This window comes from Choloepus didactylus, chromosome 10 (genome assembly GCF_015220235.1).
Source record: "Choloepus didactylus isolate mChoDid1 chromosome 10, mChoDid1.pri, whole genome shotgun sequence".
In the NCBI taxonomy this organism is placed as follows: domain Eukaryota; kingdom Metazoa; phylum Chordata; class Mammalia; order Pilosa; family Megalonychidae; genus Choloepus; species Choloepus didactylus.
Window position 1 is genome coordinate 64,077,984 of NC_051316.1, and position 18,940 is coordinate 64,096,923.

The 18,940-nt window shown below is 35.1% G+C and overlaps 2 protein-coding genes across 2 annotated transcripts in view; one reads left to right on the forward strand and one right to left on the reverse strand.

The window, feature by feature from the left end:
* CCDC171 (coiled-coil domain containing 171) overlaps nucleotides 1-18,940 on the forward strand; it is a 524,774-nt gene that overhangs the window by 75,431 nt on the left and 430,403 nt on the right. Inside the window, 1 exon segment of the mRNA XM_037797175.1 lies at nucleotides 1,534-1,680. Coding sequence (XP_037653103.1) covers nucleotides 1,534-1,680 — 147 coding nt within the window.
* LOC119504719 (40S ribosomal protein S24-like) lies at nucleotides 15,211-15,603 on the reverse strand. The gene has a single exon (XM_037797177.1). It carries the CDS (start codon nucleotides 15,601-15,603, stop codon nucleotides 15,211-15,213), a length of 393 nt encoding a protein of 130 aa, XP_037653105.1.

Sequence of the window (18,940 nt, forward strand, 5' to 3'; positions counted from 1 at the left end):
TCCAGATTCTATTGATAAATTTTGTGTGGCTAAGGATACTTGAAAGTTTTTATGAATATGTGTGCATTTCTGTCCATGAGGAAGATTATGCTGGTGAAGGGAATGTGAGAAAGAGGGCTTTGTCCAAACCCTCATGTGAGAATTATGTATTGAGATTAGTTACTGTGGAAAAATAACCTTTGATATGGACCTTAATTTTATGTTTGAGCTTCTCATAAAATTCAGCTGTGATTTCTGAGTTTAAATGCAAAAGGAGGAGATGGAAAGAATTAATTACAGGACTACTTGAAGTTATTTTTCTTTCAGTAGTGCAGTGAAGATATGAAAAGCTTTTGTAAACTAAAGAGAAAATGAAACACAGCCATCTAGTGGATACAACTTTAAGTGCTATAAACTGATTTAAGAACCATGAGCTCACATACAGTTCACTCAGGGCTTGTTATTAGGCATTGAAGCTAAGCATTTCTTATCACACAAAGCAGCAATATACAGTTGTGTTATAAATACATTAAAATTTTCACCAGAGGGGAAAACATTATATATGATAGTTGTATATAAATGCCCTCAGATGTCAATTGAGTTAGCATTACAAGTGTATTCAAGTGTAGTGTGTATGAATCAGATTTTTAAAATTGTAAGTGATAATATCATAAAACTCCAGAAGTGATTTTTTTTTTAGCACATGTTTGTTCTGAAACATTGCTAGAAAACATTTAGGTCTCTCTTTCTCTCTTTTAAATTCAATTTTATTGAGATGTATTCACATACCATACTATCATCCAAAGTATACAGTCAGTTGTTCACAGTATCATTATACAGTTTTGCATTTATCACCCCAATCTATTTTTTGAACATTTTCCTTGTACCAGAAAAAGTAAAAATAAGAATAAAAAATAAAAGTAAAAAAGAACACTCAAATCACCCCCCTCCCCCCCCATTTTTCATTTAGTTTTTGTCCCCGTTTTTCTACTTATCCATCCATACACTGGATAAAGGGAGTGTGATCCACAAGGCTTTCACAATCACACTGTCACCCCCTTGTAAGCTACATTGCTATACAGTCGTCTTCAAGAGTCAAGGCTCCTGGGTTGCTGTTTGATAGTTTCAGGTATTTACTTCTAGCTGTTCCAATTCACTAAAACCTAGAAAGGGTTATCTATATAGTGCATAGGAGTGCCCACCAGAGTGACCTTGTGACTCCACCTGGAAACTCTCAGCCACTGAAACTTTACTTTGTTTTATTTCGCATCCCCCTTTTGGTCAAGAAGATGTTCTCAATCCCACGATGTGGGGTCCAGATTCATCCCTGGGAATCATATCCTGCATTGCCGGGGAGATTTACACCCTGTCAGGTCCTACGTAGAGGGGAGGCAGTGAGTTCACCTGCAAGTTGGCCTGGCTTCTCTCTCTTGAATGAGTTAACCTATTAGTAAGGCTGAAGCACACATTTAGATACTGACTACCTTCTATAGAATAAATTTTAATCATTGTTGGCTTACAAATTTTATTGATTTAAGAACACATGTTTTCCAGGAGCAGGATAATGCTGTACAAAATATGCACAAGAAAGTAGAAAAATTAGAAGCAGAGCACATGGACTGCTCTGATCTTTTACGACGACAAACAAGTGAACTGGAATTTAGCACTCAGCAAGAGGAACGTCTTAGAAAAGAATTGGAGGTACATTTTCTCCAGGTTTTAATAACATATATATGTTATCTGGTTAGTGATATGAGGTTAGAGAATGTTTTACTCTGCAGTAAAAAATATGATTAATTTTGGGGGGCATGTATGTATATTGACTATTTGGCTTCTTTGAAAACTTGTATCTGAGTTCATTTTTTATTCTGCCTTTTATTTGCATGAAATATTTGCATGAAATATTTGCATGAAATATTTGAGAAGTTTGAGGGTAATTGTTTACATTACAACATTGAGGAAGCAAGACAGGTAAAGATTTGGTATACATAGGTCCTAAGTAACAAAAGTAATACTACATTCTAATTTTGTAGTTTGAGTCACACATACTGTTTTTCTGGTTTTTTGGAATGCTTTTCAGGTAGGGCTTTAGATGGGAAAGGAGCATCAATTTACCCATGAAAATATTTTTATGCTTTGTAGGGAAGTAAATTATTTCAATAAATTGTGACGGTTTTGTTCTAAATTTAATTTACAATTTTTATTAGGTAAGTAAACATTAATAAAGTGTATTTAATGGTAAAATGCTAGAGGTAGGAGAGCATTTGTACTGCCCCATCAATAAGGTGGGAGTTAAAAGCTTCAGGGCTCTTTTCTCCCACAGAAGCTTTGAACAACCAACCGGAAGTGGCAGAAACATTTTTCTCAAAGCTCCAGGAAACAATTAAAGGATTGTAGTAACAGGGTGACTGCTGAATTAAGAAAAGGAAACTTAAAAGTAGAAGGGTTTCATGGCACCTTGGCTGGCCCCTCCCCTATTTCCTAATGAGCTCATCGTGGAGCTGGCCTGTGTTTCCAGTGTGGTTCCCTGGTCCTAGTTCTGGAGGAAGTAAAGTAACCTTTGTGCATGTATGGGGTAAGTGTGTCTGGTCCAGTCTGTTTGATGGCAGCCTGAGAGACTGAGCCAGGGCAATTATTGCAGGCTTACACGTCCCAGAATTTGCCCTGTCTGTAGAGTGCAGCTCACGTTGCTCTCCTACAGAACACTGTGGAGAGCAGTCAAGTCATGGCTCCCTGGGGCAAGGGATCGTTGGACATGCATTACAGTGTCCAGTGATGAGGAAGCTGTTTCCTAGGGAATTCCTAGCTTTCAGGACAAGATGCATGATAATGTGCAGAAAGGATCAGGGAGACCCCTGCACTTTGTCCTCGAACTTTTCTCCAAACTCATTGTATGGATAATTACACATACTGAAGGAGAGTGCTCACATAGGACAGTCTGCAAGGACAGGGAAAGGTTTTTCTTTTTCTCCTCCTTCTTATTTTTTGTTAGCTCCTGGCATTAAAGGAAAGCTCTGGCATAACATATGCTTAAGGAACAGACAGTCTTAGAGTCTAAATTCCAGTGATAATTCATTAAAATATCAAAATGTCCAAATTTTAAAAAGATTGCAAACCTTCAAAGAAACAGGAAGTGATGGTCCAGGCAAAGCATAAAATTAAAACGTTAGAAACCATCTATGAGGAGGACCAGACCTGGGACATACTTTAAAAAATGATCCTAAATATGCTCAAAGAGCTAAAGAAAAACATGGACAAAGAACAGAAGGAAATGAGGAAAGTGATTGATGAACACAAAGAAAATATCAACAGAGGGCTGGAAATTATGAAAAGTAACAACATGGAGCTGAAGTCTGCAGTAAGAGAAATTAAAATTTCCCTGGTGGTTCAATAGCAGATTGGAGTTGCCAGCAGAACGAATCGGAGAACTTGAAGATAAGACAATTGACATCATTCTGTGTTAGGGACAGAAAGAAGAAAGAATGAAGAAAAGCAAACAGAGCCTGAGGAACCTGTGGTGCACCATCAAGTGTACCAATATACACATTTTTTTGTGTCCCAGAAGGTGAAGAAAAAGAGAGGTAGAGAGGATATTAAAGGAAATAATTCCCAAATTTGATGAAATGTGAATATACACATCTAAGATGCTCAGCAAACTCCAAACAGGGTAAACCCAAAAAGGCCCTCACTGTATATAATCAGACTGTTGAATGCCAGACATACAGAGAGAATTCTTAAAGCAGCAAGAGAGAAGCTCATGCCATGTACAAGCGAGCCTTAATAAGATTAAGTGCCAATTTCTCATCAGAAGCCATGGAGGCAAGAAGGCAGCGAGATGACATTTTCAAAGTGCTGAAAGCAAAATATTGCCAAATAAGATATTCTATATCCAGCAAAACTGTCTTTCACAAATGAAGGAGAGATTAAGACATTCCCAGATAAATAGAAACTGAGGGAGTTCATCACCACTAGATCAGCTCTACAAGAGGTGCTAAGGAGAGTTCTGCAGGTTGAAAGGAAAGGACAACAGATAATAGATTGAAGCTGCATGAAGAAATAAAGAGCATTGGTGGGGACAATGACAAAGGTAAATAAAATGCCAGTACTATTGTATTTTTGGTTTGTAACTCTCCTATAGGATCTAAAAATCAAATATACAAAATTTAATGATAAATCAGTGGTTTGGGGTTAATAATAATGTATAAACATGTAATTTGTGCCAAGTGCTACATGAAGGTGGGAGGATGGTAGGGTATAGGAACATTGTGTATATTATTGAAGTTAAGTTGGTATCAAATCAAATAAATTGTTATAAATTTAAAATGTTAAATTGAAGCTCCATGGTATTTATAAAGAAAATAGCAGATAATATGTAACTCATGGAGGCATTAATTAGAGTACAGGTTGCCATGAGTGGGGGGCAGGAGCAACGGAGAGTTAATGCATCATGGGTGCAGGGTTTCTGTTTGGGAAAATGGGAAAGTTGTAGTAATGGAAGGTGTTTAGGGTACTGCAACAGTGTAAATGTGATTAATCACACTGAATGGTATGCTTGGTAGTAGTCGAGATGGGAAATTTTATGTTCTATATATGTTCTCATGATTAAAAGAATAGAAAATGAAAAAAGAGTTAATGACAATTAAATGCAATATGTTATCCTGAATAGGATCTAGCAAGGGATGAGAAAAGGCTCAAAAGGATATTAATGGGGCGTGAAAAAATGAAATATAGATTGTAAGCTTCGTATCAATGTTAAATTTCTTGAATTTGATAATTGTATTTAAGGTGGTTATATAAGTGAATATCCTTGTTTCTGGAAATGTACGTAGCAGTATTAAATATCCAAGGAGCTTGATTTATACCTACACTCAAGTGGTCAGCAAATGGAATGATAAATAAATAGATATATAGATGAATAGATAGATGGATTGATGGATGGGTAGATATAATGATACGGCAAATGTGGCAAAATGTTGAAATTGGTGGATGTGGGTATCTTGAGGGATAGTGTTATGTTGGAGTTCTCTTTATGAGGTTTGCATTATTTTTTATCTGTCCTGTAAGTTTGAAAGTTTTTAAAATGCAAATCTTTAAAAAAAAATAACAAAATGCTAAAGTATTCTCCTTTAACTCATGGCTGTCATTTAACATTGTTCTGGGCATTTTAGCCAAAATCAGTATATAAAGGCAAAAACATCAATAAGCAGTGGTATAACTTTTGGAAAGAAGGAAGTATAATTCTAATTATTTGCAGATGATATGATTACACACCTGAGTAGTCAAGAAATTTGGCTTTAGAATTACTGATATTAGTATGATCATTCAATAAGGAGGCTGAGTAGAAAATAATATATAATGATTTTGTTTATATTCTTACATACCAGCAATGATTATTTAGAGATTATAATAATAAAAAACACTTCTTCAAATAGTGATACAGTAAACAAGGAGTACATTAAAAATTGTGAAATTTAACTATGGGTTTTAAAAGAAAACGGGGAAACACCTCGGAAAAACTTAGCACTGTAAAGATAGGAATCCTTCCCAGATTATATTATGGATTAAAGCAGTGCTAATCAAAATTTCACTGGAATTGTTTCTTGAAAATAGATTTAAAACTTCATGTGTAAAGTGAAGAGACTAGATGAGATTATCTAAAATATTTTGATAGAAGAGTAAGAGTGGGGACTTACTCTAACAAAAGTTCAAACATATTATAAAGCTTCATGATATATAATTGTGGATATTTGTTTGCAAGTGACAAATGAGCTCTTTTTAATTTAGAGAATTCACCAGAAGAATGTGGGAGTCATATTCACAGAATCAAAAGGCTCTCCAGAGGTCTTGGAAGTTAGAAGGATAGATGAAATTGGGGTGAATTGGCATTAACAGTTTTCACTCTTTTGTAACTGTTTGCAATATTCAAATCCCAGAGAGAGAACATTTTATTGAAAGGGTAATTTGCCCCAAATAAATTCCTTCCCATCTCCCCCAATTCTACGAAAATTGAAATCCACAAAGGAAATTCTTACCAAAAAAATCAAGATGCTAGTCCAGAATGTAAGGGAAAAGATAGCTGAGGGACCAAAAATTCAGTAATTCTAAGACCAGACTCTCAATGGAACAGAATTGAAATTCCAGGACTAAAGTTGATATATATATGTATATGTGTTTATATATGTTTATATATATGTTTATATATATATGAATTTAGTATCTGAAGGTAGCTTTTTTTTTTTAAAACACTGCAAATACTAAAATTTATTGAATTCAACTGATTTCAAAGCAAGCAGCTCATTTTGTCAAAAGTGTATGATATCTAGGAATTATAGGTCTTGCTTTAATATAACCAGTGGGGGGAAAACATCCATGTGATTTTTTTTTTTTAAATCTTCATTTTATTGAGATATATTCACATACCACGCAGTCATACAAAACAAATCGTACATTTGATTGTTCACAGTACCATTACATAGTTGTACATTCATCACCTAAATCAATCCCTGACATGAAGGTAGCTTTTTAAATCAGTGAGAATATTAAAGATGAGTCAGGGAATCATTTTGAAATAATTGATTAAATATTTGGGACAAAATGAAATTAGACTCCTACTGTATGCTATGTTCTAAAATTCCAGTTGAACGAAAAAGAGTGAAATGTAACAAATGATAACTAAGAAGAAGAAAATGTAAGTTAATATTTAACTGTTCTGAGTGTAATAGGACCTACTAATTATAAAGCAAAGGAACAGAATCATAAAGAAATAGACTTATAGATTGGAATACATAAAAATTAAAGTCTTATATAAGTAAAAACCCCCACTTCAAATAAAATTACAAGACAACCAAATGAGAAAAATATATAGAGCACAGGGTAAAGATATTTTTCTTTATATCTATTTCTATATCTATTTAAATCTTCTATTTGGTAAGGAAAAAGGAGAAAATCTTTATAAAAAAATGGTCAAAGGTTATGAAACAAGATTGAAAGAAAAATTCAGATGGATAACAAACACATGAAAAATGCTTAACTTCATAACATAAGAGAAGCGATAACATTTATAATACTAAGATTAAAAAAAATGATGTTTCCAAGATTGGTGAAAGTGAAAAATTCCTTTACCTTGCTGGTGGGAGTATACATTTATAAAACCTTGAAGGCGGTTTAACAACCCTGTAGAGTCTATTCTCAGAAAATTCTCACATCCTTCTGAGACTCCCTTCTGCTGTATCTCTACTTATTGCTCTCTAGGCCCATGGCACAGCCGTGTAGGACTTAGTCATTATCCTCTGTTGGATCCTCTGTTTCCTATGTCCCACACCTTCTTTGTTTTTAGTTTGCACCTTTATGGTTTCTAAGGAAAGCATGAATGAGTGGTAAATTTTATGAGAACTTGCAGGTCTGAAAATGTCTTTATAAATTGTGTTGGGATAGATGATTTGGCTGAATACAGAATTTTAAATTAACACCCATTTTCTCTCAGCATTTTTTAAGGCCTTCCCTCAGTGGCTTCCTGTTTCTTCTGTTGCTCTGTTGCTGTCGAGAGGACTGATGCTGTTCTGGTTTGTGTTCTGTTATGACTTTTTTCTTGCTCTTCTCCTTTCTGAAAGTTTTTATCTTTTTTTTTTTTAACGTTTCATTATGGAAAACTTTAAATGTATATAAAGCAAGTTTTTGAAGCAAATCTCAGAGATGAGATCATTTTAACCATAAATATTTCCTTATGTATTTCTAAAAATAAGGGTTCTTTTTTTAAAAAAACTGCAGTATTAATATCACACGTAAATCGTGTAATAATTGCTTAATGTCAAATATCCAGATATTATTCAAATTTCAAATTGTATAATAAATGGCATAAACATTTGTGTACTTTTACAATTTGTTTGAATCAAAATCCTGATTAGGTCTACACATTACAATTAATTGATATGTCTTGTAAGTCTTTTAATCTACAGGCTGTCCATCTATAGCTTTCTTATTTCTTTGTAATGCATTTTTGAAGACACCAATTTATTTGTGCAGTATAGTTCCTACTGGTTGTGAAATTTCAGAACATCGAAGATAAACAGTGATGCTTCTTAGTATGAAACATTTCTACTCAATGTGCAGGGCATTTGGTGGACAATTTAGTCTGGAGATTCATGTACTTTATTTAGAGAAATTCGCTTGTGTGATTTCTTTTTTCTTTTTGTTTTCAAATTGAGAATTCCAAAATAGATGTTCAGTTCTATGGTCAATTGATTTTTTTTTATTGTATTCACTTTTATTTTTATAAGTCATCTATATTAGGTTTTTGTACAATTTTGAAGGCTAATAACAGAATCTTTTTAGTATGTGTGTTTTTTATTAAGATTTATTCATATACCATGCAATCATCCAAAGTATATAATCTGTTGATCACATTGCTATCATATAGTTGTTCATTCATCACCCTGATCAATTTTTTTAAACATTTTCCTTGTACCAGAAGACGTGAAAGCAAGATTAAGAAAAAAGAGTAAAAATAGAACACTCAAATTGTCCTCCCCCTCCATTCTTTGTTTATTTTTTTATTTATTTTTTTGCCCCTGTTTTTCTACTCATCCATAAAGGGGAGTGTGATCCACATGGCTTTCCCAATCACATTGTCACCCTTCATAAGCTACACTGTTATACAATTGTCTTCAAGATTCATGGGTTCTGGGTTGTAATTTAATAGTTTCGGGTATATACTGCTAGCTATTCCAATTCATTAGAATCTAAAAAGGGCTATCTGGTGCATGAGAGTGCCCACCAGAGTGACCTCTCAGCTCCTTTTGGAATCTCTCTGCCACTGAAACTTATTTCATTTCATTTCACATTCCCCTTTTGGTCAAGGAGATGTTCTCCCTCCTACGATGCCGGGTCTAGATTCCTCCCCGGGAGTCATATTCCACATTGCCAGGGAGATTTACACCCCTGGGTGTCAGATCCCACGTAGTGGGGAGGGCAGTGATTTCACCTGCCAAGTTGGCATAGCTAGAGAGAGAGGGCCACATCTGAGCAACAAAGAGGCATTCAGGAGGAGACATTTAGGCACAATTATAAGCAGGCCTAGCCTCTCCTTTGCAGTAACAGTCTTCCCAAGGGCAAGTCCTGTGATAGAGGGCTCAGCCTATCAAACCGAGTTCCCAATGTCTGTGAGCACGTCAGCAGCCATTGAGGTGGGGAAGCCCAACACCCCTGCATTGTCCCCCAGCTCCTCAGGGGGGCTCTGCATATTTTTTTCATTGGTTTTTTTTTTTTTTAATTGACTATTAACTATATACAAAAAAAAAATACAATAAAAAAACATTTCAAACAAACCAAAACAAGGGAATAAGAAAAAGACAACTAATCTAAAATAACTACTTTACTTCCAACATGTTCCTACTCTACCCCAAGAAAATAACCTAATATAGCAACATTTCTGTGAACTTTTTCCTACCATACCCAACAGAAATTAACAAACCATAGTCATTCCTGGGCATTCCCAGAATGTTAAATTTACCCACAATAGCTTATCTGTTCTTATTAGGTTATCGTTCTCCCTTCACTAATTGCTCTCTATCACTAGGTCCCCTACATTCTACATTATAAACCATTTATTTTACACTTTTTCAATGTTCACATTAGTGGTAGCATATATTATTTCTCTTTTGTGCCTGGCTTATTTCCCTCAGCATTATGTCTTCAAGGTTCATCTGTGTTGTCATATGTTTTATGACAGCGTTCCTTCTTACTGTCACGTAGTATTCCATCGTGTGTATATACCACATTTTATTTATCCACTCATTTGCTGAAGGACTTTTGGGTTGTTTCCATCTCTTGGCCATTGTGAATAATGCTGCTATGAACATTGGCGTGCAGATGTCTGTTCGTGTCAACTGCTTTCCAATCTTCCGGGTATATACCAAGAAGTTCAATTGCTGGATCGAAGGGTAACTCTATATCTAGTTTTCTAAGGAACTGCCAGACTGTCTTCAGAGTGGCTGAACCTTTACACAGTCCCACCAACAATGGATAAGAGTTTCAACTTCTCCACATCCTCTCCAGCATTTTTAGTTCCCTGTTTGTTTAATGGCAGCCATTCTAATTGGTGTGAGATGGTATCTTGTTGTGGTCTTAATTTGCATCTCTCTAATAGCTAGTGAAGCTGAACAATTTTTCATGTGTTTCTTGTCCATTTGTATTTCCTCTTCAGAGAACTGTCTTTTCATATCTTTTGCCCATTTTATTGCACTGTCTGTGCTACTGTCACTGAGTTGTAAGATTTCTTTATATAGGCAAGATACCAGTCCTTTGTCAGATACATGGTTTCCAAATAATTTTTCCCATTGAGTTGGCTGCCTCTTTACCTTTTTGACAAATTCCTTTGAGGTACAGAAACTTCTAAGCTTGAGGAGTTCCCATTTATCTATTTTTTCTTTTGTTGCTTGTGCTTTGGGTGTAAGGTCTAGGAAGTGAATTCCTAATACAAGGTCTTGAAGATGTTTCCCTACATTATCTTCTAGGACTTTTATGGGACTGTCTTATATTGAGGTCTTTGATCCACTTTGAGTTAATTTTTGTGTAGGGTGTGAGGTAGGGGTCCTCTTTCATTCTTTTGGATATGGATATCCAACTCCCCGAGTCCCATTTGTTGAAAGGACTTTTATCCCAGTTCAGTGGCTTTGGGGGCCTTATCAAAGATCAGTCGGTCATGGATCTGGGGGTCTGTCTCTGAATTCTCAATTCGATTCCATTGATCAATATGTCTATCTTTGTGCCAATACCATGCTGTTTTGACTACTATGGCTTTATAATAATGTTCAAAGTCAGGGAGTGTAAGTTCTCTCACTTCATTTTTCTTTTTTTTAGAGTGTCTTTAGCAATTCGAGGCATCTTCCCTTTCCAAATAAATTTGATAACTAGCTTTTCCAAGTCTGCAAAGTAGGTTGTTGGAATTTTGATTGGGATTGCATTGAATCTGTAGATGATTCAGTTGGTTGAATTGACATCTTAATGACATTTAGCCTTCCTATCCATGAACATGGAATACTTTTCCATCTTTTAGGGCACCTTCCTATTTCTTTTAGTAGAGTTATGTGGTTTTCTTTGTATAGGTCTTTTACATCTAGCTAGGTACTTGATTTTTGTAGTTGCTATTGAAAATGGTGTCTTTTTCTTGACTGTCTCTTCACATCATTCATTTCTAGCATATAGAAACACTACTGACTTATGTGCATTAGTATTGTATCCCACTACTTTGCTAAATTTGTTTATTAGTTCTAGTAGCTGTATTGCTGATTTCTCAGGGTTTTCCAGATATAAGATCATATCATCTGCAAATAATGACAGTTTTACTTCTTTGTTTCCAATATGGATGCCTTTTATTTCTTTGTCTTGCTGGATTGCTCTGGATGGCACTTCTAGCCCAATGTTGAGTAACAGTGGTTGTGTGATTTCTTAACAGTTTCCTCCTCAGGGTTTTTTCTTTTCTTTCTTTCTGGGGCCTTAATTATTCAAGTGTTAGATAACTGAATTGATATTTTACTTTTCTTACCTTTCTGTTGTCCTTCTTGGGAGATTTACTTTACTTTCTTATATTCTAATTGAATATTTTTTTTATCTTAAATTTCTGAGAGTTATTATTCTCTTTACCATTTTTTTTAACATCCTGTTCCAAAATTTTGACTGCAGTATTCATTTATCTATTCAGTAAATATTTATTGAGTATTTCAGGCATTCTTCTGGATGTTTGGGGCATGACAGTGATCAAAACAAGTCTCTTGCCTCTTGAAATTGACACTGTAGTCAGGGACAATCACACTTTAAAAACAAAAGAAAACATATGTAGTGTGCTAGTTGGTTGTAAGTGTTATGGAGAACAATGAAGCAGACTAGGGGAGATAATGAGTGATGGGACAGGATGGTTACCCTTTAATATAGGTGGTCATGAAAGGCTGACTTGAGAAGGTGCTCTTTGAGCAAATGCTTGAAGGAATAAAGGGATTGAGCCATGTGGCTATTTGGAGGAAGAACATTCTAGGTAGAAGGAATAGGAAATGCAAAGTCCATGAGAAGGGAGTATGTTTGGAATGTTTGAAAAATAAGATGCAGGTCATTATGGCTGGAATGGAAGGAGCAAGAGGAGATGAGTAGGTTACATGGAATGGTAGGGAGATCATATGAGTCTTGACTGCCTTTTTTTAGTTCATTGTAAGAACTTTCACTTTTTCTCTGAATGAGAAGGAAGGCCATTCAAAGGTTTTGAGCAGAGGGATAACATGACCTGATTTATGTTTTAAAAGGATCACTCTGGATGCTCTTTGGAGAATAGATAGTAAGAGACCCATTGAGGAAACTATTAAAGTAATCCAGATGAGAGATTATGGTATCTGAGACCAAGGGAGTAGTAGAGAAGGTGCTCAGATTTGGATATATTTTTGGAAGGTAGTGTAAGTAGGATTTACTGATTGATTGGATGTGGCTTGTGAGAGAAAAAGAGGGAGTAAAGGACAATGCCAAAGATTTTAGCTTGAGCAAATGAGTGAATGGCATTGCCATTTACTGAACTGACAAAGAATGCAAGTGGAGGAAGTTTGGGAGAGGTCAGAAATTTTGTTTTACATAAGTTAAATTTGAGATGCCTACTGGACATCCAAGTAAAAATGTTGAGTAGGCAATTGTATATATATATATATGAGTATTTGGTTTATGGAAGAGGTTTGGGCTAAAGATGTAAATATGGAGGTCACCAACATATAGATGGTATGCTCTTTAAAGCCATGAGACTGGATTAGATTTTAGATTAACTAGGTTAATTTTAGATCACTCAAAGAAATGAGAGTGGCCAGAGAAGAGGTCCAAGCTCTGAGCCATAGGCACTCCAGTATTTAGGAGAGAAAGAGGAGGCCCCCAAAGTGACAAGAAAATCTTTGCAACTTTTCTGATGATATTAATTATACTTTTGGTTTATTTTCTTATGTTCCTTGTGTTGTGTTTCTTCTAAATGTCTTTTTTTCTTATTTGTCTTTTTAAAAAAATCAGGTTTATTGAGTTATAATTTACATATAATAAAATATACTTATTTTAAGTGTTTGTTTTGATGAATTTTGGCAAATGTAAATCTGTGTTAACCTCACCATAATCAATAAATAGAACATTTTCATTATCCCAGAAATTTCCCTTCTTCTTTGTTTTCATCTACCCTTCCACTCTGACCCTAGACAAGCATTCATCTATTTCTTTTTTGCTCTAGACTTGCCTTTATCTTTTACTATTTTATGTCAGTTCACACATAGAGCATATGCTTTTTGATGCTGGCTTCTTTTGCTCAGTATCATTGTATTGAGATTTATCTGTGTGGTAAATATCAGGAGTTCATTCCTTTTTTTTTAAATTTCTGAGTACTGTTCTATTGGATGGATAGTACTGCCATTAGTCTATCCATTCATCTGATGATGGTTGTTTCCAATTTTGAGTTGTGATAAAGTTGCTATGAACATTATGTGCAAGTCTTTGCATGGACATATGTTTTCACTTCTCTAGGAGTAGAATTGCTGGGTCATATGCTAAGTGTGTGTTTACCTTTATAAGAGACTGCCAAACTGGTTTCAAAAGTGGTTTTTCCATTTTACATTTCCATTAGCAATTATGAGATTTTCAGTTGCTCCAGATCTTCACTAACACTTGGTATGGTGGTATGATTAGTTTCTGTTTTTAAATCATTCTAATGGATCTGTAGTAGAATCTTATTATGGTCTTAATTTACTTTTCTTTGGAGACTAATGATGTTGAATATCTTTTTATGTGCTGATTGGTGTTTTGGTGTTGGTCTTTTATTTTGTAGGTACCCCCCCCCCCCCCCACATACACACTAAATGGTTATTCTTGTCTTGGCTGTCTACCTTTATGAAGCTCTTAATGGCTGAATGGAGGCTCTGTGTGTAGAGGCAGGGTGTGCACTTGGAAGCCTACTCTAGGGTAATAAGGAGATGCGCCAAATTTTTCCTTGGGAAATTTTGAATTGTTAGGATTTACAGGTCTTTTCTCTTTGGGTTTCTTTAGTTTCTACAAAATGACCTATTTTCCTGCTTGGTGGCTATAAAATGGAAGAAGGAAGTGAAGGAACAATCAGATATCATACTGTTCAGTATGCAGACTTGTCTGTGGTTTCAGTTTGCTGCAGCCCTCTCTCCACCTCCTTCCTGTGTATCTTCATGTCCAGCTTCTGGTTCAGGTTCATTTTCTCTAGATAATAAGCCTCCAGATTGTGTATGCTTGGAGGTCTAACTTCTTATACTGATGTTTTTTTAAAAAGTAACATCTTTATTGAGATATAATTCACATACCACACAATTCACCCATTTAATGTATTCAATCCAATGATTTTTAGTATATCACTGAGTTATGTAACCACAATTAATTTTAGAACATTTTTATTACCCAAGAAGAAACTCGGTACCCCTTAGTTATCAGTCCCATATCCCCCATTCCTCCCCAACCCAGGCAACCACTTATCTACTTCCTGTCTCTATAAATTTGCCGACTCTTGATATTTCATGTAAATGGAATCATGCAATATGTGGCTTTTTGTTTCTGGCTTCTTTCACTTAGCCTAATGTCTTAGCCTAAGGTTCTTCCATGTTGTAGCAATCATGTCTTCATTTCTTTTTGTTGTGTAATAATATTCTATTGAATAGATATGACATTTTGTTTATTTGTTCATCATTTGACAGACATTGTGGGTTGTTTCCACCTGTGGCTGTTGGGAATATTGCTGCCATGAACATTCATGTACAAGTTTTTGTGTGACCATATGTTTTCCGTTCTCTTGAGTTTGTACCTAGGAGTGGAATTGCTGGATCATATGGTAACTCTATATTTAACTTTCTGAGGAACTTCCAGGTTGTTTTTCAAAGCAACTGTACCATTTTACATTCCTACCAGCACTGTATGAAGGTTCCAATTTTTCTACGTCTTTGCGCACACTTATCTTTCTTTTTGATTATAGCTATCCTAGTGGATATGAAATGATAGCTCATGGTTTTGGTTTGCATTTCTCTGATGACATATTTTCATATGTTTATTGGCCTTTTGTGTGTCTACTTTGGAAAAATGTCTATTCAGATCTTTAGTCTATTTTTTTTTTTAAGTTTTTATAGTTTTATTAATCCTCTGGTAAAATCTGCACAATCACGGATCAAGTCATTGAAGAATCTTTACTCCTTCTGTTATCTAATCTCCAGCTCACTTTTTGCCAGCACCATCATTGGACTTTGCAGTCCCCCTGACTTTCTTCATTCTGTTCTTGCATTCCTTTCGCTGCTTTCTGGAGGTCTTTTTCTTCTCATACAGATTATGTCTTGCAAGTCTGTGTTTGGGTTCATTTTTCTTTGCATAATCCGAGGAGTAATAAATCATGCCAAAGCCAGTTGTCTTGCCATCACCAAAATGGGTTCTGAATCCGGATACAAAGATGACTTCTGGTGTAGTCTTGTACATTTTGGCTAGTTTTTCCTGAATTTCTGTCTTAGGTACTGTTGCCTTTCCAGGGTGAAGAACATTGATGACCATTTGTTTCTGCTGAAGTAGTTGGTTGATCTTGAATTTCCTGGTCTGGATGGTTACCGTGTCATTCATGATGGCGGGTGATCCTCAAGCAGCCAGAGAGGAAACGAGCTCTTTAGTCTATTTTTAAATTGAGTTATTTGTTTTTAAATTGAGATGTAATTCACATACCATATAATTTGCCCCTTAAAGTGTATCCAGTGGTTTTTAGTACATTAAAAAGATTGAGCAAATATCATTACTGTTACCCCAATAAGAAAACTCATACTCATTAGCACTCTGTCCACGTTTCTTCATTATTTCTTCATTCTGCTCTAGTTTCTTATGAGGTTAGGGAACAAATTTTTGAAAATATGATTATATTGTAAATAATATTTTTAAAACTTATTTTTCACTTGGACAGAGCATCTTTTCAGGCCAATAAATTCAGGTATTCATTTTTTTCTTACATCATCATTTTTAATACTATATCATTTATGGATGGCCTATATTAAAAGGTCCAGGATAGAATTAAGGTCCTGCATATACTTAGAATTAAAAAAAAATCATTCAGAAGTTGCTGTAGGATGCCATAATACCCACAGATCATTGTTAAAAACATTTTAACTGCTATTATCGATATGAGAAACTACTATGTAAATGTTTTAAATTTTAGTGGATGTTTTTAACAGTTGTATTCTATGGAAAGATGATTTCTTTATGTACCTGGGCCAAAAGGGTTGTGTGTGTGTGTGTGTGTGTGTGTATTATTTGAAAGCTATATACCTTTGTGGGGCTTAATCATTTTAACATAGTTCAATGGTCATTTAGATTAAAAAACAACAACAAAAACACCCAATCCAATTTTATAAATGTGATGCTGGATACCCTAGAACCAAGGGAAAAGTAAACTGGAAAAAGAAATATCCATGACTTTTATAAACCTCTTTACAACTAGGGGAGTTTATTATCATGGGACATAAACTTAACTCAATAAGAAAAGAAAAAAAAGATGCAAACCTAATTCTGAGAGAATTGAAGAATCTTGTGAAGATTAAGGTAGAGAGAGCACAGTTCTTTGCAAATAAATTCTGAATTGCTTCTATCAGTCATATTCTCTATTACAGTAATATAAAGAAGGGTAGAGAGTAGCCTTTTCTCTAAATGTATGTTAACTCAAGTAAAAAAGGAAAATAAGAATGTTTCTCACTTTTTATAATTGTCTGTGAAGGCAACCTCATATGATTAAACTTTTTATAGCCATCAAGTATTTGAAGGAATCATTTTAAAGCTACATTTGTGTTGATTATTAACTGTAAAGTAAGTAAATAATAAAATCACCTGGGTTATATGGTGGTACTAATAGAAATTATTAATTTAAATATAATATTTTATGTTTATAACACATTTAAAAATTTGAAGTTCATTGAAAACTTTGTTAAATACTGAAGTTTTTGTTGCTGGAAAAGGTAAAGGTGATTTTTTGAAAGAAATCAAATTAATTTATTTCCATGCTAACAAGAATTCATGGTCTATGAATAGTAACGGGGTTGCAGAATCATGTGGCAACACTATACTTAGCTTCCTGTGGAACCACCACACTGCCCTCCAGATGGGCTGCACCATTCTACTTCCCCACCAACAGTGAACAGGTGTATCTCTCTCTCCATATCTTCTCCAGCACTTATATCTTCCTGTTTATTTTTTAGACAATTTTATTCACACATCATACAATCCAGCCTAAGCATACAATCAGTGGCTCCTGGTGTAATCACATAGTTATGTATTCACCACCACAATCTATATGTGAACATTTCCATTTCTTCACAAAGAAATGTAGTTAGCTTTTAACACACATATACTTATTTAAAACCATTAAAATATAACAAAATAAAATATGCTTATCATTAAAGCTAATCATTACAGAATTAATCAGTTTGTGATAATTTAGCGTGACTGTTGGGATCGTTTAGTTCCTAGAATCATGTTTTGAAGGTGGGTTATTACTATGTTGGATACTTGTCCATTAATGAGAATTATTGGGTGATAAAATATAAAATTTGTCCTAAATGAAGTGCTTTTTATTTTTAGACCAAATGTTTTTAATATAAAAATCCTTTAATATACAAACTGCAATTGCAGTAATATCCATGTAGCAGCAAGGGACTGGGGCGGGTGGCGTACTGGGGGAGGGAAGGTTCTAGGTCTCTGACCTTTCCCCTTGCCCACAATCACCCTGTGGTCTGTGAGTATGTAGTCTCAGCAAAGCATAAGTCAAGGCAGCCAGAGGCCAAGGAACCTTGTTTCCAATGCCAAGATGGCCAGAACATAGCAAGCCTCTCCAAGGGGCCATCTGCCCACTATTACAGCCTATAGGGAAAGCCAGGTCCAGGTAGGAGAGAACAGGAAGGTGGTTGTGACAGAGAGGAGAGATATTATCGTTCCTCAGCATCCTGCTGTTCACAGTTTTAGGAATAGTTTTCCAGTGGCTCCTGGATTGAAAAGAGCTAAAGATCCTCCTGGGAAAATAGATGTGTCTGAATTCACTTCCTAACCAGGATTTTTTTTACTGTGACTCCAGAAAGCAGGGTGGTATCTTCCCAGGTATTGGGAAAGGAAGGAATGACAGAGCCTTTGGCCCAACACTGACCAAGGCTGGCTGGTAAGAAAACAACCATTTTGCCTTTCCACAAGTTGTGGAATGTTTACATTTTGGGGTGAATTTGTGCAACTGTTTAGGAAACAGTGTTATATAACACTATTGAGAAATCTGTAGCTAGTGTGTACTTATGTGATATATCATCCGCTATTTTTGTTGATGTCTTTTTTGTGGGCTTTTTTTAAAAATACATTTTTTATTGTGGAATTTAACATTTATACATAACAGTAATAACTTTCAAAGTATGACTTAAGTAATTAGCAAATCTCAAACAACGTTAGGTTACAGTTCTACAATTTCAGTTATTTCCTTATTGTGAGATATTACATATATACAGAAAGGTGGTAACTTTCAAAGTACACTAGTTATATAGGTAATTTCAAAGAATGTTATGGGTTACAGTTCCACAATTTCAGTTCTTTGTGGGCCAACTTTTGTATAATAAAGTTTTTCTCTTTGACTAATTCCTTTGTATTCAAGTACATCCTCTGAGCTGGATGTATTTTATTTTGAGAGGGAATAATGGGCTGTTTTTTTTTTCCTAGTCTTCCAACAAATTCATTGTACACATGTTTTCATAATTTTTATGAAACAATGGAACAAGCTCATGGAAGCTGTAGGAGTGAATGTGGTGTGGAGAACATTTGTGTATGTCTGGTTAGTTCTGCTGCTGAATTAGGGTTGGCAGCTCATGCCCAGTGTTATGATAAAGTAATCAACTGAAGGGTTGATTGGAGGTGTCCTTCTCTGTAGTGCCTTTTTCCAAGACTG